At 34.6% G+C, this 20,609-nt stretch overlaps 1 protein-coding gene across 1 annotated transcript in view; it reads left to right on the top strand.

Moving 5' to 3' along the window:
* Pgi (glucose-6-phosphate isomerase) overlaps positions 1–20,609 on the top strand; it is a 221,903-nt gene that overhangs the window by 197,670 nt on the left and 3,624 nt on the right. Inside the window, exons 14-15 of the mRNA XM_090401803.1 lie at positions 1,944–2,072; positions 9,860–9,935. Of these exons, the coding sequence (XP_090257929.1) occupies positions 1,944–2,072; positions 9,860–9,935 (205 nt within the window). The remainder of the gene's footprint in view (positions 1–1,943; positions 2,073–9,859; positions 9,936–20,609) is intronic.

Genomic DNA, 20,609 nt, shown 5'->3' on the forward strand with positions numbered 1-20,609 from the left:
TTTCCTACCTACATCTCCTTTGAGTTTTTCTAGGTTCCACCTTTTCTTGTTTTTACCTTTGTTTATTTTTTTATATTGTATTCTTAATTCCATAACAAGCAGATTATGGTCTGAGTCGATATCAGCTCCTGGATATGTTGATATCCTTTATACACTGTTTCTGTACCTGTTTTGTATTAACATATAATCAATCTGGTATCTTGTGATATCACCTGGCATTTTCCATGTATATCTTCTCTTTGGAAGTTTAAACCAAGTATTACCAATAATTAGTTTGTGTCTTTTACAAAACTCTATAAGTCTTTCACCTCTCTCATTCCTTTTTCCAAGGCCATATCTTCCTGTTATTCCCTTCTCTACCTTTTCACCTACCACCGCATTCCAGTCTCCAATCTAGATGATACACCTTTTAGTTCTGTCTTCTATTTGATTATATATCTCTTCTACTTCATTTTCATCATGGTCACTTGTGGGCATATATATCTGTATAATCATTATGTCCACAGGCTTTGCTTTCAGTTTAATCATAATCACCCTGTCACTTTTATATATTATTTTTTCTACTGAATTTTTAACCTTTTCATTCAAAACAAACGCTACTCCATTTTTCCCCCGTGTTCTACAGGAATATATAATTCTATAACCATCACTTTCAAAATCTCCTATATCTTCCCATCTGACTTCACTTAGACCAACCACATCCAATTTATTCCTCTCCATTTCTTTCTTCAAGTTCTCTAATTTACCTGCTCTTAACATTGTTCTTACATTCCAAGTTGCAACATGTATAGTTTCTATCTCATTCTCTCTTATATGTCTTATTTTCTTCCTATTTTCCTCAATACTTGGGATCTCATCCTCATTGTCCATTTGAGGATTTCGTAGGTTAACGACCTGAGAAGCCTCATTTCTTCTTCTGCCGGGCATGACATCCATCGTGTGCTGATAGACCCCATTTTTGCCAGTTGTGGAAATAAATTTGCCGAGTTCACCATATTTTTTTGGAAATAATACTGAGGTGATTTCCCGTTGCCTTCCTCAGGAAACCATTATGGTATAGTTTCAAACCTGGGAGAGCAGCAGACTCCCACTGCTTAAAATAGGCTACTCCTCTCACTACTAAAGGTAGAAAATAAAGTAAATAGAAAAGATTCACCTCTAGCCCTCGAATTACTCTAATAGCATCTCTAATGTATACAATCCATTAAAATCAGAGATCCCACCTTACATTCCAGGCCACTTACAACCACCCATAGAGTGCACTCTACCTAGATAGGACTTTATTGTATTGTGTGGTCTTTGTGTATTTGTTACATTAGTTTTTTTGTAATCCCAGAAGATGTCTCAGTGACTGAGACGAATTATAGGAAGTATTAAATTCTGTTTTAATCCTTTCTGAGTGCTGTATACAATCCATTAAGCCTCCAACATGATGTCCTCACAGCACTGAAGCCTCTACACACGGATCCGTCATCCGGTTGCTTTATCTACCTTCACATTGATGTTAGGAACATTTTTATTGTCATTATCACATTAACTGTTTCACATTCATTATTCAAAACACAAGGCAGCACCAATAAAAAAGGAAAAAAGACCTTTAATTTTAAAATTTTATTCAAAATAATGTTTTTATTTAAACTTTTATTCATAATTAATATGTGCATTTTAATAAAGGTTATGTGGAATGATTAATAAACTTAATTTTATTGTATGATTCAGTCTGATTTCTGGATATATATATTTTTTTTTTTTTAATCTGTTTACCAGATTAGACTAGTTGTCAATTAGCAACAAAAATTTTCATTTGATAACTGTAACCAAATGATGGACTTTTTGACATCTGTGCTGATTTGCAAATAGAGCATAATCTACTTGCTACTCTAATTACATTGAAAGATTTTGCTGAAAAAAAAAATCTTTTAATATCAGTTTTGTTACTATAGATTCTTCTGGCTAATTTTTTGGCACAAACAGAGGCATTGATGAGAGGAAAAACAAGAGAAGAAGCAGAAGCGGAACTTTCCAAAAGTGGTATTTCGGGTGCCAGTCTTCAACAGATTCTTCCTCATAAGGTTAGTTACTTCTATTGCTGTAAATAAATTATATTCTGGTAGGTATAAATGGCTTTCCTGATATATTTATCATGACATATGTTATGTAAAAATACTGCAATTACTTTCATTGTGAAGAATTTATGGGGAAAAAATAACACGTGTTGGAGTAATTACTTTACTTTTAATAATTAGGAAAATAACACTTAACGTGTTGACCTCTGTATCGAGATTATCATCAGGAACACATACATATGTACATGACACTACACAAAATTAAGCTAAATCTAAATGTTTTGTTAATCATTAACATAGCCTGACCTCTGGTGAAAAAAAATAATAATAATAATCATACTTTTCATGGATTTAGGCCTACAATGGCCTCAGAAGTCATTGTCGAATCTCTTTAGAGGACATCCTAGTTTTCTTTTTCCTAATAGTTTGTAATTTAATACTTGTTTAATCTTTCTGTTTTCATTCTTTCAGTGTGTTCCATCCATTTATGTTTATATTTCTTTATTTTTTCTATTACTGATAAGTACACCCTCTGTCCAAAAAGAAACCAAACTTTTGATAGAAAATAAAACGCAGGCCAATTATAATTATTCAAATCATTTATTTCAATCAATATACTCTCCCTGAGCTTCGATACAGCGTTTGGCATGGTCAATTAATTCGTTAAATGAGTTTTTTATATTGGTTTTTGGGATACTGTTGAGGGTCGTGGTTACTGCCGCTTGAATGTTTTCAATGGTGTCGTATTGCTTTCCTTTCATCAGGGGAAGAGAAAGAAGTCACAGGGTGCTAAATCAGGTGAATACAGTGAGTGATCCAACACACAAACTTGGTTTTTGCTCAAAAACTGTCTCACAATGTTTGAATGATGAGATAGTGCATTATCGTGCAAAAGTGACCAGCTGCCTGCATCATGATATTCATGCCATATGCGACGAATTCTCGCTATCACTCGCTTCAAAACTTTACTCACCATTGACTGTTTGGATAGGCGGAAACGAATTCTTTGTGGATAATGCCCTTGGAATCGTAGAAACAAATCAACATTGTCTTTACTTTTGACTTCTCCAAGCAACTTTTTTTCGGATGTCCCTCTTCTGGTGGTCTCCACTCAGCACTCTGGTGCTTTGTTTCAGGCTCATACTCAAAACACCACATTTCGTCACCAGTAACAATCGTTTCAAGGAAGTTTGAGTCCTTATGAACGGTTTAATGAGGTCCTTGCAGTGTTCAATTCGATAAATTTTTTGGTCGTTGGTCAACTTGTGGGGAACAAATCGCGAATTCAATTTACGAAGGCCCAAACTCTCAGTCAAAATGTTGTGCACAGTTGATTTTGGAATCCCTAATTCATCTTCAATCAATCTCGTGGATGATTTCGGGTTTTCTTTGATGAAATCACGCACTTTTAGGATGTTAACTTCGCTCAGTCCTGTTTTTTGTCATCCTCAAGCATCTCATGATCACTTTGGGATCGCTTAAACCACTCATAAACTTGAGTACAGGATAAATATTCATCACCGTATGCTTTTTGAAGCATTTGATGCATTTCGGTAAAACTTTTACCAAGTTTAACACAAAAGTCAATTGCAGCTCTTTGTTTGAAACTGATTGTCTGACCGTTCGTCAAAACACACTGTCACTCTTGGCACTATAACTTGGCTTCTAATGAAACAAATGTCATAAACAGTTGACACAACACTAATGAAGGTTTCCGCTTTCGACAACAAAAAGATACAACAGGTGGCGCCACTAGTTTCTTTTATTTTCAAAAAGTTCAGTTTCTTTTTGGACAGAGAGTGTATAATATACAGATGATAAAAAAGTATTAATAAAATAAAATCTAGCATTCAGAACATGATGGGTTCTGCCATCATGTTCTGAATGCTAGATAGGTTGCAAATGGTTTTCTAGATTCTTGGAATTACTAATCTATCATTCTCGTTGAGATTCAGATGTTTCAGCATCTCACAAGCTTCCTTGAACTTTCTTTCAAACCAAGTTTTAGTGTGGCATAGTGACTTGGTGCCTTTCCAGTTGATTCTGTGACATGTTTGAAGTGCATGGTCTGACAGGCCTGTTTTACCATAGTGGAGGAATTTAATGCAGAGTTTATGTTCATCTTTTCTTATTGGGATGTTGTGCCCTGTTCCCCTATGTAGGGTAGGTTGCAGGTACATTGAATTTTGTAACCCTCTGAGTGTGCAAGGTAGGGGAGGGCTGTTTTGATGAGCTGAATATACTTTTTAATTTTGTAGGAGGTTTGAAGGTTGCCTTAACGTTATATTTATATAGTGTTCCATCTGTCTTTTCTGATATCCCCCCTATGTATGGTATGGCTAAGGCATTCTTATAATCTGTTTTGCTTTTAATGGTATTATTGTGGAAGATCTTCTGAACTGTTTTTTTTGTTGTATCCATTTTGGCTAATGTCATATTCCTTCTTCAGCACCTGCTCATTGGAGCAAATTGTTTAGGCTTTATGTTTGAGGATGCTGATGACCCTAGTTTTTGTGTTGGATAGTGGCATGAATTTTTGTGTATGCATTGGCCTCTGTGTGTGTAGGTTTGCAGTAGACCATGAATGAAAGGCAGTCTGAGGGAAGAAATGTGACAAGTGTATCTGGAAAAGAAAGAGAGTTATTGTTTTCAGTCTCGATGATAAATTGGATATTGTGCTTTTGTGCTGTTTGTTCAGGTTTAGTATTGTAGTATAGAATGGTATAGGAATGTATTTAATGTTTTATAGTATAGTATAGGAATGTATTTAATGTTTTGCTGCTGCTGTGGGGCCAACTGAACCAAACTTTGGCCTTCAGGTTTGCTGAATCTAGAGCTTGCTACTTGAAGTCTTCCATGTAAAAGTTAGTTGGGGGGGGGGGGGGGAATGAACCCAGGGTGGCCATACTTTTTTTCTTCAGAATTCCTCTCATACAGAACATATTTCTGGCCAATATCATCAATGGCCCCCGCTTTGCCCACGTACTTCACTCCTAGTATTTTGTGTGGAAAAATAATATCTACATGTGAAACTTTGCAAAGGTATTTGACAGGATACTACAGAGAAATCTGTTCCATCAGTTGGAATAATAGGAATACATATGAAGGATAGCTGATGGATAGACATCAGAGAATAGTATGTGGATCACATATGTTCATGATATAGGGAATGATTTTTTTTGGGGGGGAGGGAGACATCCTGTGGTTTCAGATGTTGCAGAACTAGGTAGAACAGTAATTATTAAAGATGATTTAAATAGACTGACACTATGGCAAAGGCTGCAAGTTTAATGTGGGTATAGCTTGAGATGAATAGATTACAAACTATGGAAAGTTTTTTCTGGCTTGGTTAGAAAGTAAATTATGCTCGACAAAAATTCTTGTTTTAATCCTTCATCTAAGCAAATGAGCAAACAAAAGTTAGCTTGCTCTTGGATAAAGGATTAAAACTAAGAATTAAACAAAACCTTGGGAAAAGGTTTTGATCTTCAGAACTAGGTTACTTATGCATAAGAGGCTGTTGACTTCATTCTCTTTTGTGACTCCTACCCCACAACCTTTGTGAGTAGGAGTCATTATTATTATTTATTATTTATATTATTATTACTTTGTCCAGAAGCTCTTCTTCAGAAACCAAATATGAAATGCTTTCAAACTATTCAGGCTTCCAATAAGTGGTGCAGTAGTCTCACAGCAAATTTTCTGGGCAAGGAAATTCATCTCTATCTAATGGCAGTCACAAGTATCCATGTCCTCAGCAGGATTTGAAACTGCAGCCCACTGATTGGAGAGTAGGTAGCACAGTCAGGCTGACAAATTGCCTCAATATCCCATAATATACAGGGTCTCCTTTAGATGTGTGTATATTGCCATGCATTATGGAAGGATCACTACCAGACTTTCTTCGACCTTTATTGAAATCTCATCAGTGGGAGCTAGACTACGAGATAGATACTGTTATAACTAAGATGAAAAGCCAAACGGCTATTTTTTTTGGCGAGGTTGATAAGTAAAGGGGATAAAAATCTCTTATTGCACACCTTTCTGGCATTCGTATAGCAAAGGTATGCAAGTTCTTTTCACTTAAACTTTGATATCATCTAGGTCTAGCTACTCACTGATGAGACCTCAAAAAAGGTTGAAACCGGTCTGGGTAGTGACCTCTCCTCATAATGTAAAGCAGTACTACATCTCCTAGGAGCTGTGTGTTTTTACATTATGAGAAAATATCAAGAATAGTGAGGGATCTTGCTCCACCTTTGCATCGAGTTGCCTTGGTGTGGCACTACCAAGTGGTCACTTACACTTGGATCCGCCGACAGTTCGTCGGCATGAAACGTTTAGATCATAGTTTTCGATCTTAGAGTTTCGCATACTGGCTGAAAAACAATAAGGGATTTTTATCCCCTTTACTTACATAGATACTGTTAGCTAAAATCAGTGCAGAAGTTATATTTTCTTTATATAAGTAGCAAAATACTCTGATTGAGAGATAGTTGTAACACGTTTTCTGACCTGATTAGAAATTAAACTTGACAGAAAATTGTATTATTTTAATCCTCTACCCAAGTGTGAGCAAGTCTACATATGAAGTATCTTCACAATAGACTACATATTTACAGAGGCTGTTTATTACTTCACATCACATTGTCTTGGTATTCCATAATTCACATCATACTCCCCCCCCCTTTTTCAGAAGGGAAAAACTTGGTGTTTGTTATTAAGATTTTTGCTATGTTTCACAGGCATCATCAGTACAAAAATAAAATGACAGTTAAACAATAACAAATTCTAAAAAGCACCACCTTAATAACTAGTGTAGGATAACAAAAAATGGTCATTATTTTCCTAACTAAAAAAAAAGTAATTAATTAAACATTAGGAATGAGCAGCTGATTTAAATAGTACAATAAAGGAGATAAACCTGGACCATCAGATCTGTTTAGGTTAGAACACTGGAACAATGTTTCACAAGTTTGTTTATAAAAATGTTCTATTAGAAATCAGGTTTTATGAAGGATTCTTGTCTTATTCCAGTGAATTATGCTTGGTTACAGATTGGCATGTTTAGCAAGTTCATCATATTGGATATATGACTTATGTTCTTCGTAGCGAATAAGAGCAGATTTTCCAGTTTGTCCATAATATGATAAGCCACAAGAACAACAGTAAACACCCAGATAAACTAAGAGGAGGAGGAGGAAGTGTGTTCTTAGGAAGTGCAAGAAGGAGATTTTTCTCACAGGACAAAAAGCAACAAAAATATTCAGTTTTAAAATTTTTGCTATACATCTGAAATTCCTTGCACATAAGGGAGTGGGATAAGAGTTATTTCCTTGAGCAGAAGAGGCAGGGGTCCTATAACTGCTAAATGCTTTTTTGATGAAAAAGTTGACTTAATATTTTGTAATTCTTTCTGTAGAAGTTTGTTCTAAGAACACATAGAATAGGCACAATGTTTTAAGATTGTGATAGTCCCAGGTTTTTTTTTTTTTTTTTTTTAGAATAATAGTGTGATTTACATGGATATAACAGCCTGTATTAGTCTTTTTCTGAAAAACTAAAAATTGTAGGCTTCCATCCAGTTGACGAAAAATTGATAGATTCAAAAAAGACTGATTATTCTCTTTTTTCTAACGTGAACTGGATTCTGGGATGAAGTACATTTATTACGATTATTACGTAACACCTCTAGGAAGTCCAAAGGCTCATCGAGGGTGGTGTCTCCACCACTCAAATCCACCAACTACAATGAACCACTACACCAATGCCATCTACCACCCACCACCACTAGTATTTTCACAGACAATCACAAGCATCCATGTCCTCGGCAGGATTTGAACCCGCAGCATTTTGGCTGGAGAGCAGATACGCTAACCACTCGGCCAACCAGGCCGGCAAAGTTATTTTGGATAGATATTGTTTCATATATCAATAATGCCATCAACATATTGATACTAGTATGTAGGTAAGCCCAGGTGAAATATTGTCAAGGGGATGTCATTCAAAGTGTTTCATAAAAAAAAGTTGGCAATAGTCAGAGAAATAGGACTGTCCATAAACTGACCCTTGAATCTACTGATAAAATTTGTCAGAGAATATTATAGAAAGATTTCATTATTGCTTTGAAACTATTCTACTAATAGGCCTCTCTCGCTTCTGATCCTGCTGTTAGCCATATCAATAGACTTAATTTTTTCATTCTTTCTGGTTGGGATGAAGAATTAAAGAAAAAAACATGACCTTCTATGCACATCATCATCTGAGATTATATGGTTTGCCCAAAGTTCACAAACCTGGCTTTCCATTAAAGCCAGTTATGGATTGCATTGAAGAGACAACTATGGGCAACCCTGGTTCTCCAACTATTACCAGCTTTTATTATGGAACACTTTAAACAATGTCTCTTTAACAATATTTCACCTAAACCTACACACTAGTATAAATATGTCAGTGACATTATTGCAATATGGAACAGTTCTTCTCGAGTTACAGCATTTTCTATCAAAAATAAATACGCATCCCAAGATCCAGTTCCTTTAAGAGAGAGAGAAGATAATCACATAGCCTTTTTGGATCTACCAATTCCTCATCAAATGGATGACAACCTACAGTTTCCAGTTTTTCATAGAAAGACTCATATAGAATTACACCATCATCCTAAAATAAAATAAAAAAACCGGGACTATCGAGATCTTAATACATCATGTCCATTCTTTGTGTTCTTTGGACAAACTTCTACAGAAAGAATTACAACACGTTAGGTCAAATTTTTCATCAAAAAAATTTTTAGCAGTTATAGGATCCCTGCATCTTCTGCTCAAGAGGAAACTTATCCCACTCCCTTATGTGCAAGGAATTTCCAGATGTATTGCAAAAATTTTAAAACTGAATATTTTTGTTGCTTTTTTGTCTTGTTAGAAAAATCTCCACTTTTCTTGCATTTTCTAAGCACATGCTTCCTTCTCCTCTTAGTTTTTCTGGGTGTTTATTAGATTCTTTGTTCTTGTGGCTTATCAAATTATGGACAAACTGAAAAATCTGCTTTTATTCGCTTCAGAGAACATAAGTCATATATCCAATATGATGAACTTGAACAGTCTGGACTTGTTAAACATGCCATCTTTACCAAGCATAGTTCACTGGATTGAGACAAGAATCCTTCATAAAAACCTGATTTCTAATATAGCCTCTTTATAAAGAAATTTGTGAACACTATCTTCAAATATCTTAGTACTGAAATACATCACAAACTGCTGTTATATATATATATACTTTTAATATGTAAATATAAGAAAAGGAGATTATTATATCTCTTTATATAAGATTTTGATATTGTTACATCTGGGCTTTCCTTTAATGTTGGAGAGGATGCAGAGGCAAATGACCAAAATAGTAGCCTGTATGGAATACTCCATATGAGAACAGATTGAAGGTTTATGAGTTAAAAGGGGTAGTAGATAGGCATAAAAATAGAGTTATGAGAGTAACATATAAGGTAATAAAGGGATTCTATTGAGTAGTTTCTAAAGAAATGTTCTGCAACATGACAGCACAGGAAAGAGAGAGAGAAAACAAGGGGTCATCCCTGGAAGTTGTGTAAGAATGTGGACACTTTTTTTTTTGCATGATAACTGAATTTTCTGCTTTGAGAGTGGTAAATGTGTGAAGTGGATTGCCAGAGATGCAGTCTTGAGTGCTTTATCAATAAATGACTGTATCCTATTGGAGGTACCTGCACAGTGATTATAATAATAAAATCATTCAATGTATAATAATTTTTCATCTTTCAGGTATTTCAAGGAAATAAACCTACCAATTCCATTATGGTAGAGAAAGTCACACCATATATTCTTGGTGCATTAATTGGTAAGTTATTTAATTCTGAAGTTTGAAGGATGAGATCTCATGTATTTCTGCTTCAGTATAACAGTATTTACTTGCTATTCTATATCCTCTCCCCTCAAAAAAAAGAACTTTATCTGACACCTTTAGTGTTCTCCCCTTACCCTTCCAAATTGATAACAGAGCTTAGTGTTCTTGTCAGTGTTAAAAAGATTTCTAAAAGTTGTGTGATTTGAATTAGCCTGAAATTTTTGACAAAGAAATTTTAACATCTTAAAGGTTACATGTAGTAATTTTTCCCAGTTTAAAAAAAAAAAAAAAAAAAAAAAAAAAAAAAAAAAAAAAAGGAGACATTATTGCACATATACTGTTCTTTGAAGTGGTTCATATTTTGATGAAGTGCAAATAATAATACTTTCCAATAATGCAAGTCACTACTGTGAAATGCACAATTAGCCTAGTGGCTGTGCGCTTCGCAATCATATGCCTGAGGAAGGATTGTCCTAAGTTCAATTCCCGTCGCTGACGTGAGGAGCTTGAGGATCTTCCTCAGCCTTAGCCAAGTTAGCCAGTCTTTGGCATGGACAGCAGGGTTTTTTCCCCCCAGTTTATCTGGGGTTTTTCATCCCGCAAGCAGGCAAACCGGCCCCGTGAACACACACGGATCTATAGCCATAAATACTTAACTCCCCATGAGGGGGCTCAACTTGCCCCAATAGGGACGGGGGAGAAAAAGAGAGGAAACTCCATACGAATAAATAAACTACTGTGAAATAGAGGGCAGAGGTACTCTGTGCTAGTTGCAGTGTCATCTGGAGTCTCTCTAAATTTTGCAATCATTATGGCATATTCTTGTGGGGGAGGATGTGCAAGATAGATACTGTGATCATGGAGCATATTTAAATTCTAATTTTTTACTAATTTATCTGTTATTTTTCAAGTCTGCTCTAGTATGGTAAGGTTTCATCTTTTAGGTAACCGAAATGTTTGAACACTGTCTTGCTTAGTGCTAGTTCAATGTTTTGGCTAATTTTTCTCTCTCATTCTGTATAAATTTATTCACATTAGTTTCTCACCATCCCAGCGTTAGTTATTAATTTGGCTAAAAACTCTTGAAGACTATCAATAATTTATAATTAGAAGAAACACACGTATAAACCACAGTGAAAATTATTTAATTGTAAATATTTCATCCTAAGTATCTTAGGACATCATCAGTACAGTATTTAAACAAAAATTAGGAATAACATACAGTTAGGGCGCATGATTACAATAGAATCGCATGAAAACGTGCATAACGTGTTAAAGTAGCACAAAAAAAAAAAACCGTTAATTATTTAACACAGTTTTGTATGATAATTTCCCATACTTTAGGAATAGTAAGAACGTCGTTGCGGTTTAGGTTTGGTTTGTGTAGTAGGGCTTCAGAACTTTCTTTGTATAAACGTTCATGTTTAAATAAAGATCTATGTAAAAGTTTAGCCTTTTCCCAATGGATCCTATGGTTTGGATTTTCAATTCCGTGTTGAGAGAGGCCAGATTTCTGCGGTTTAAAAAGATGAATGTGGTCTTGATGTTCCGAGATGCGTTTCTGAACAGACCTACCTGTCTGTCCAAAGTAAGATAATTTGCATGAGCATGGAATCCCATAAACACCAGGTAACATCAAGGGTGAGAATTTGTCCTTAGGAGAAGGTAATAAGTTGTAAATTTGGTTGATAGGTTTGTAAGTAGTGGCAAAATTGTATTTCTTCCTAATTTTAGAAAGACGTTCTGAGATGCCTTTAACGTAAGGTATGGGAATCCTATGCACTTCTTCCTGTCTGGTTTGATGTATGCAGAAGTGACTGATGATTTTTTGAGTTGTTTTGGGATTATATCCATTTAGGATGGCTGTATTTTTTTTTTTTTTTTTTTTTTTTTGTACTACTTTAACACATTATGCACGTTTTCATGAGATTCTATTGTAATCATTCGCCCTAACTGTATGTTATTCCTAATTTTTGTTTAAATACTGTACTGATGATGTCCTAAGATACTTAGGATGAAATATTTACAATTAAATAATTTTCACTGTGGTTTTTACGTGTGTTTCTCCTAATTATGAACGCACCACAGGTTTTGTTATTTAAAAAAAAATATCAATAATTTATTTAATAGAGTAATGCTATCTTAATACTTACAATTTTGATATATATTTTATATTGCCCTCCTTAACACTTACCTATTGATTATAAACAATAGTGGGATAGTGTAACATCTATCTTATGCTTGATTTAATATCAAACTGTCTTCCCAACTTTTATTTTTAACTACTTAATGACACTGTATAACCTATGTGTTATTCTGTATGAGATTCCATTTAAAATTTTAGCATTTTGAACCACTTGCTCCTTGGTATCCTAACAAATGTCCTTTCCAGATTTATGAACCCTTAATACAGTTCTTATTATATTCCCATGAATTCAGTGGACTGGAAATACTTTTTAATTAAATACAAATGTTTATATAAAGTTTCAGCTATAATCCCCTCCTTTCATTTTTTATAAATTCAGAGAACTCATTTTTATGTAACATTCACAGTGTATGCAATCAGTTTCTGCAACTGGTATTGATTTAACAAGTTTCTAAACTACAACTTGTCTCTTTGACTTCCATGTATTTCATTATAATATAAATTGCCACTTCCATGTATTTCAGTTATCACTTTCAGGTGCATCACCTTACTCTTTTAAAATGGAATGCTACAATGACAAATGGAAATGTAAGCCATAACTAAATAAATTCGTAGTTAGTTGTTATTTAAAATGGAACATACACTATGTTGACAAAAGTATTTGGACACCTAGTTGTGGTCAAAAAATGTGTTTTAATTACATTTCTAGTTGCTGAATGACAGCAACTACCCTTCAGGGCATGCTTTCAACCATTTTCTGATATGTTGCAACAGGAACATTCTTCCATTCCTCATGAAAAGCTACCTCGTTGCTGATTACAGCTGCAAGAGTCTCGTGAATTTGCCATTTAAATTCATCCCAAAGATGTTCGATGGTGTTGAGGTATGGACTCTGAGCTGCCCAGTCCAATGCTTCAATGATATATCGTGGAAACCAGTCACCGACACCCAGTGCAATATGGTATGAGGCATTGTCATGCTGAAGCATGCAAGGATCACTGCCAAAGCTACCACAGCATTTCTAACCAACTCTCAGATCCATAACTTAAAACTGGTTTGAACACGGTCTTGTATATTGCTAGTTTAGTGTTTTGGCTAATTTCTCTGTTATTCCATATAAATTTATTCTGCTGGATACCCACAATGACATATTTGCTTATTCTGTTGTCTATTTCCAGTGCCTAAATAACTGAAATATTTTACTTGTTCTATATGATCTGCATTCAGAATGCAGCTGAAGATTTCTGTGTTCCTGCCTATTTTCATAGTTTGGTCTTTTAATTGCTGATTTTCGTGCCAAATTTGTTACAGCTGTTAATCAAGTTAGTTAGAAAATCCTGGAGACTTGCCCTAGATGTTTTAGGAGTACATTATCATCTACATAAAGCTAAGTTTGACATCTCCAATTCTATCAGGCCTAATGCCACTTCTTTCATATTGTGATCCATATAGATGATGAATAAGTGTGGAGATAATGTGCATCCTTGTCTTACCCCTGATTTTACATAAAACCATCTTCCTGTATTTCCTTCAATTCTAACTACTGACTGACAATTTAAATATAGACTATGTATTGCTCAGTGTAATTGTCCCTTCACCCCATATAAACGCAGCATTTTGAAAAGTTGTTCTCTGGGCACCTTGTCATATTCCCATGATTTCTCAACTATTTGTCTCAGAGTGAAAAATCTGATCTTGACAACCATTATTTGGCCTGAACCCAGCTTTTCTTCTCCAAGTTTCTCTTCCATAATCTTTCTCAATCTCTTTTCAAATATGCTTGCATAAACCTTACCTGGAACACTCAGTAGAGAAATTCCTCTGTAATTCTCATTCAGTTTTATTCCATTTTTTACAGATGGGTACTATGAGAGCTCTACTGAGAGCCAATCATGGGGAATTTGACCTTCTGACCAGATCTTCTGAATTATGCAGTGTAGCCACTGCAAAACTTTTATACCTCCATGCTTAAGTATTTCTGGTGAAACATCTTCTCCAGCTGCCTTTCCACCTCAAGTATTGATATGTACACCTCTTTGCATTCCTCTTGAGTTTTCTATGGTTCTGTCACTGCCTGGTTTGTTTAACAGTCTTTCAAAGTAATTACTCGAGACATCTAGGATATCCTTATCTTCAGTTTTCATGTCACTGTTATCATCTTTGATTTCTTTTACAGTACTCTTTCTTCCATTTCTAAGGTTCTTCAATAGACTCCAGAACATTTTGCCACCTTCCTGATATTTATTTTCTATATTCTTACCAAAGCATCTTCATGACTTTTGTTTAGCTACTTTTACATACAGCTTAGCTCTCTTATATTTTTCTCTGTATTCTTTTAGGGCATCTCTCAACTTATTTGCTAGTTTGGTATGCTTACTTGTATTTTTTTCAGGACTACTTCTTTAACTTCTTGTGTCTGCCATGATGTTCTTATTTTTCTATCCTTTCCGAGAACTTCGCCACATGCCTCCCTTGCTGAATCAGTTAATGTCTTCTTCAGAGTTTGCCACTGAGACTCCACGTTTGGTTTGGTTTGGTACTTGTTTTCAGTTTGTTTCATTTTTTATTCCATAATGTTTGTAAAGTCATGTCTACAATTTACTTGTAAAATCTGCTCAACTTTAATTCTTTTTAAAACTTTCTTTCATACTGTTCTTTTTAATGTGATACCCATTTTTATCCTGCTTAGTACTAAGTAATGGTCAATTCCAGTTTCGAGTCCTCTCCTGTATCCTGAACAGGCATGAAGATATTACTATCAACAATGATGTAGTCAGTGAGGCTTTACTTATTTCTGGTTTAAACTCTTTCAAAATAAAATAAATAAAAAGATAACACTTGAAATTAAACTCTTATTTGACCTTTCACAGGATATATGACTATAACAGGATATCTGATATGCAACTTAATCTCGTAAATAGTCTTATTAAGAGATTGAGTCTTTACACTCTTGTAATGAAATAAAAATCTTTAATTTACAAATTAAAGATTTTTTACAAATTTACAAAACACACAAATATATGCATCAAATTAACTATGCATGTGCCAACACATTCTTCAAATCGCAACAAGAAAACCATTTTTTCTATACAGCTTTACTTTGATTACATAAGCCAGCTGCTATTATCCTATATGGACAAAATTTAGTTTCTTGAATTCACACAGGAGAAAGACACAAAAAAATCACAGAACACTGAAAAATATATATCTTGTCTATCCAAGACGTTTCTGTAACTTCACTTTCTATATGAAAGTAGCAGTAAGCTCCATTGTTTTATACAATCAACAATATTTTAACTTTGACTACAAAAAAACTTCTCTCTTCCTACAAAGCTATCCTCTCTGTCTTCTATTTTTAACTTTTCTTCTAATTCTGTGTAGTCTTCATATATCAAAGGTTTGGTTTATCTTGGCCCATGCTTTTCTCCTGCTGTGCTCCTTTCCTACTTTCTGAACAGATGAAGGCATGCACTTTCCTTCTCTTTGGATTTCCCTTAAAAATTTTCTAGCATGGTTCTGTCACTACTTGGTTTGCTTAACAGTTCTTTCAAAGTTATGCTGGCCTTGTTGGCTGAGTAGTTAGCATACCCACTCTCCAGGTTTGAATTCCATCGTGGACATTAATATTTGTGATTGTCATCACCTGGTATGAGGCCACCACCCCACTTATTGGAGCTTGAATTGGCTTGAAAAATTTCATGTTTGATCTCTCTAGCAGGGTTTCCAGACTATATATATATATATATATATATGTATATATATATCCTGTGCTAGCTAACATCTTCCTTGAAGACTTTGAAAAGAAAGCCATATCTTCCTTCTCATTTAAACCAAAAGTTTGGAAAAGATATGTTGATGATATATTCATTATTTGGAATCACGGGCACACAGCTCTCACAGATTTTCTTCGTCATCTAAACATCCAACATCCTAATATAAAATTTACTGCTGATATAGAAAATAATAACTCTTTACCTTTTTTGGATGTTATGCTTACACGATACTCTGAAAGATTAAAAATCTCTATGTACAGAAAACCTACGCATACCAATAGATATCTGCATAATCTTTCTCATCATTTTCCACCACAAAAACTTGGAATTATATCTACCTTAGGACACAGAGCACGTTCTCTCTTAAATGAACAAGATGAACTACAAAAAGAAATGAATCACCTCACTCTTATTTTTAAACAAAATGGATACTCTGAAAAAACAATTAAGAAACTTCTTCTGAACCATCCTAAGCAGTGCACAACAGAGACTATTAATTTTAAAGGTAGCATCTCTATTCCATACATTAGCACAGTCTCTAAGAAAATAGCTAAAGTCCTTAAAAAATATAATATCAGGACCTTCTTCACCACACTTCCAAAAATCCGCTCTCTAATCAGCCATCCAAAACCTACTCATCACAACCTTAAGTACCCTGGAGTATATAAATTGTGGTGTGATTGCAATATCCCATACTTTGGTCAAACTAACAAATCTATTGAACAACGCATAGAAGAGCATAAGAGAGACATCTCATACAAAAGATCTCATGCAACTGCTTTATCCAGTCATGTTCTTTTTTCAAATAATCCTAATGATGACCAACAAAGCCACTCTGTATGCTGGAATAGATCAGAAAATATTTTTCGCTGTGAAGATGAGTTTGAAAGAAAAATCGTAGAATCACGGGAAATCCTACTGAACCCGGTCCACTTAAATAATAATTTAAGTTATAACATCCCAGATAGCCATGCTGCAGTTATTCAATATTGGCGTTCACGTGAACTTGCACGCACAATTGCAACAAACAATGGCACGCCAGTTGGAACAACTTGAAAAATACAACGTTTTTATGTATCGATTATGTGAGGCAATTTGTACCTGTAATTTCCAGTTTGTTTATTTAAATAATTCAATGTTTATTAGTATTCCTTTCTTTTATAAATACCTGAAGAAGGCTGCTATATGCCGAAACTAGTAGTATTTATCATTAAAATCTTTATATGTTATCTCGGTCTTGGAGTCATTAAATCTATTTTTTGAAATATATATATATATATATATATAAAAATAGGGGGAAAAATTCTTAGCCCACCCATGGTACAAAATGTACTAGAGGTTTTCAAAATAACCTTTCGTGGTGGGAGCAACATAAAAAAAAAAAAAAAAAAAAAATTTAATTTACTCCAGACATCTAGGATATCATTATCATCAGTTTCCATGTCACCTTTATCATCTTGGATTAATTTAAAAGTTTTCTTTCTTCCATTTCTAAGCTTCCTCAATAGCCTTCAAAACATTTTGCCACCTTTCTGATATTTATTTTCCATACTCTTACCAGTCTTCCATGACCTTTGTTTAGCTACTTTTACACATAGCTTAGATGGCTTGCATTTTTTTCTGTATTCTTTTAGGGCATCTGCTGACTTATTTGCTAGAAACGTTTGGTATGCTTTCTTCTATTTTTTCAGGACTGCTTCTTTAACTTCTTGTGTCCACCATGGTGTTCTTATTTTTCTATCCTTGCATATAACTTCACCACATACCTACCTAGCTGAATCAATCAGTTTTCTTCAGTTTGCCACTGAGACTCCAAGATTTGGTTCTTGTTTTCAAACTGTTGCAAATGTTTTTCAATAATGTTTGTATAGCTGAGTCTACAATTTACCTCTAAAACGAGCTCAACTTTAATTCTTTTTAAAAAACTTTCTTACATACTATTCTTTTCAATGTGATATCCATTTTTATCTTGCTTAGTACTAAGTAATGGGCAATTTCAATTCCTCCATACATTTGTATTCTGAACCAGCTTTATGATATCACTATCAATGAGGCTTTTCTGTATTTCTTGTGTCCTCTCTCCATGTAAACTTGTGCACATCTTTATGTTGAAATGGTCTTAGTAATGACTAGTTCATGTACTGAGCAGAAGTCCAGCAAATACATACCGTTATTATGAGCTTTGCCATTTTCCTAGAATGTTTCTGTATACCTGGTGAGATTCATTTCCTACTCTGCTGTTCAGGTCTTCAACAACCACTTTTTCCATTTTCTTTATGTCGGCTACCTGTTCTAATGATTCAAAAAAACTCCTCCACTTCTTCCTTAGAAGAACTTTTTTGTGGGACCATAGGCATAAATAAGTTTCATTGTCCATTTAATTGAAACTGCCAAGAAGTTTATCTTCATGTTTGATGTTGAATGCTATCATTCTCCTTCCTTTCCTTGATCATTATTGCCCAAATATGACATCGTATAATATCTCACCTGTTTTTGCCTTCTTTGTCTCAGTAATGCCAATTATATCAGTATGGTACTTTTCCAAGTCTTCTCCAAGTTAGATTTCCTTTCCATTAATACTCCTTTTAAATAAATTAGATTTCCCAATTTTTGTCTAAATATCAAAGGCATCATCTTCTATTATCTTTAAGCATTATTGTACTGAAGATTTCTTTGATACCTTGGTGAAAATTCTACACTAATAAAAGAATATATTACATGAGTTTCATTCTGGTATTATAATTTATTTAAATATGCCTACTCATGGTATTTCCTTATTGAAACAATTAATACTCCTTATATTGATGGTTCCTATCTTCATTTCTTCTAGATGTTGAGTTGGAGCTTGTTCCAGTAGCTGACTTTTCACTTTTCGCCTTGGTTACCTGACATAACATGGGGGGGGGGGGCTTGTTTAACCAGGCAACACCCCAGCTGGCATGAAATCTCATCATATTGTACCATCATATCCATTTGTCATTTAAGCCAATAAAAAGTACAATTTGGTCGGCTGAGTCCCAAATTGCCAGCCCATCCGCATTCATTCAGTACCCAGTAGATACCTACTAATGGGGGTGCACCATGTGAAGATCAGGATTGGACATTAGGTCAGAAGCCCCATTCAGTTCTCTGCATTCCTGAAAGATGTGGAGGTCTCCCCACTTAAAGACAAACATTCCTGCTCACAGCAGGATTCGAACTTGTGACCTGTTGGTTGGAGAGCAGGTACGTTAACCACTTAGCCAACCAGGCTGGAATTACATAGAATACACACACAATCACCTCTACAAAATTTACGATAGGACACTAAATCTAACTTCCACACAGCCTTAGGAATAATGGAGACTGACCAGAGGTTCTGATGTAATCTCCAGTCCTCAGCTTCTTATGGTAGGATAACCACCTGGATACTCAACAAATGAGGATGAGTTGGTATTCTGTATTGGCTTACCATCCAAATTGGAAAAAGCATAAAAAAGCTCTGAGAAAAGCTTTTCAAAGCACTACAATTATATGGGATATATCGAACAATAATACAGTGGCTGTATTGCTCTGTATAATGTATAAATTGACATGTAAAGATGTACTTGAAAGTGCATGCAAGTTTTGAAATTTTCTCCAGTCATTGGTCTGATCTTGGAATAATATGGTAGTATATCAGAATGCTAATGGCAAACTGCAAAGTTTTGTTATTATACTAGATGAGACTTTGGGATTGGAATATTGTTTCTGGTCAGTTATCTAGATGGAATAATGATGTCTTTACCAACTTGCAAAGATGCCCTAACCAGTAATAGCAGTGATAATGCAAAGCATTAAAAATAAATAAATAAACTTGTAAATTTTACTTAGTTTGCTATGCCATATTTCTAATAACAAAAGAAAAAATTTCTTCCCCCTTTATACTAGTTTAGAAAATATATAGAATTTTATATTATCTCTGAATTTAAAATCATTGCTTATCTCTTTATAGAAAGTGTGTGTGTGTATTAGCGAGCAAAGGTTGGTCGATTGGTAGAGCCTCTGCTGCTAATGGCTCATGAAAAAAGTTAAGCAAGTTTGAGTGTGGTTAGTAGTTGGAAGAGGATCAATCGTTCGATGCTGTTGGCACACTCTCCCTCGTTGAGTTTTTGGACTCCCTGGAGGTGTCTATTATAATATATATTATATCATTTTCCCATTATAATATAATGGGAAAATGAAAAGATGCTAGTTTCATTTAATCAGTATAAAAAGTTTAATATATTACATGTTTATCAATTATCTAAAATTTTTCCAGTATCTAATATAGAACTGAGAAGTCCTCATTTGCCACATTTAGATACGTTGTACATATACACATTCCAAGACAATTTTATACTATTTTACATGAACATCTGAAAGAGTTCTGTCCCCATTTCTAGAGAACTTCAGCAGAGACGCTCAAAGGACATAAGTTCTAACTTTGATCTTGAGGGGCAAACAGTACAAATCTTCTTTTTAGCAACTACGTGGCTTATCTGACACTTGTTTTCATGTACACAAAAATTCATAATATTCATTAGTCTTGCAAGTTCAGATGAAACATACAGCAAATGCTTATTTTTTATAGGATAGGCTCTATCTTATGTTCAGTGTAGAATTCTAGTGTTCCTAGCTCAGTCCTCACTGGCAAAATGATCAAAATTTGGGCCCTGTTCTTGATGCCAGACTTAGTTTTCTACCCTATCCTTCACTTTCATAAAAAATGTATATTTTTAATTCTGAAAG

The sequence above is a fragment of the Typopeltis vanoorti genome, chromosome 12 (genome assembly GCF_054136105.1).
Source record: "Typopeltis vanoorti isolate ZY-2024b chromosome 12, IOZ_Tvanoo_1.0, whole genome shotgun sequence".
Lineage (NCBI taxonomy): Eukaryota > Metazoa > Arthropoda > Arachnida > Uropygi > Thelyphonidae > Typopeltis > Typopeltis vanoorti.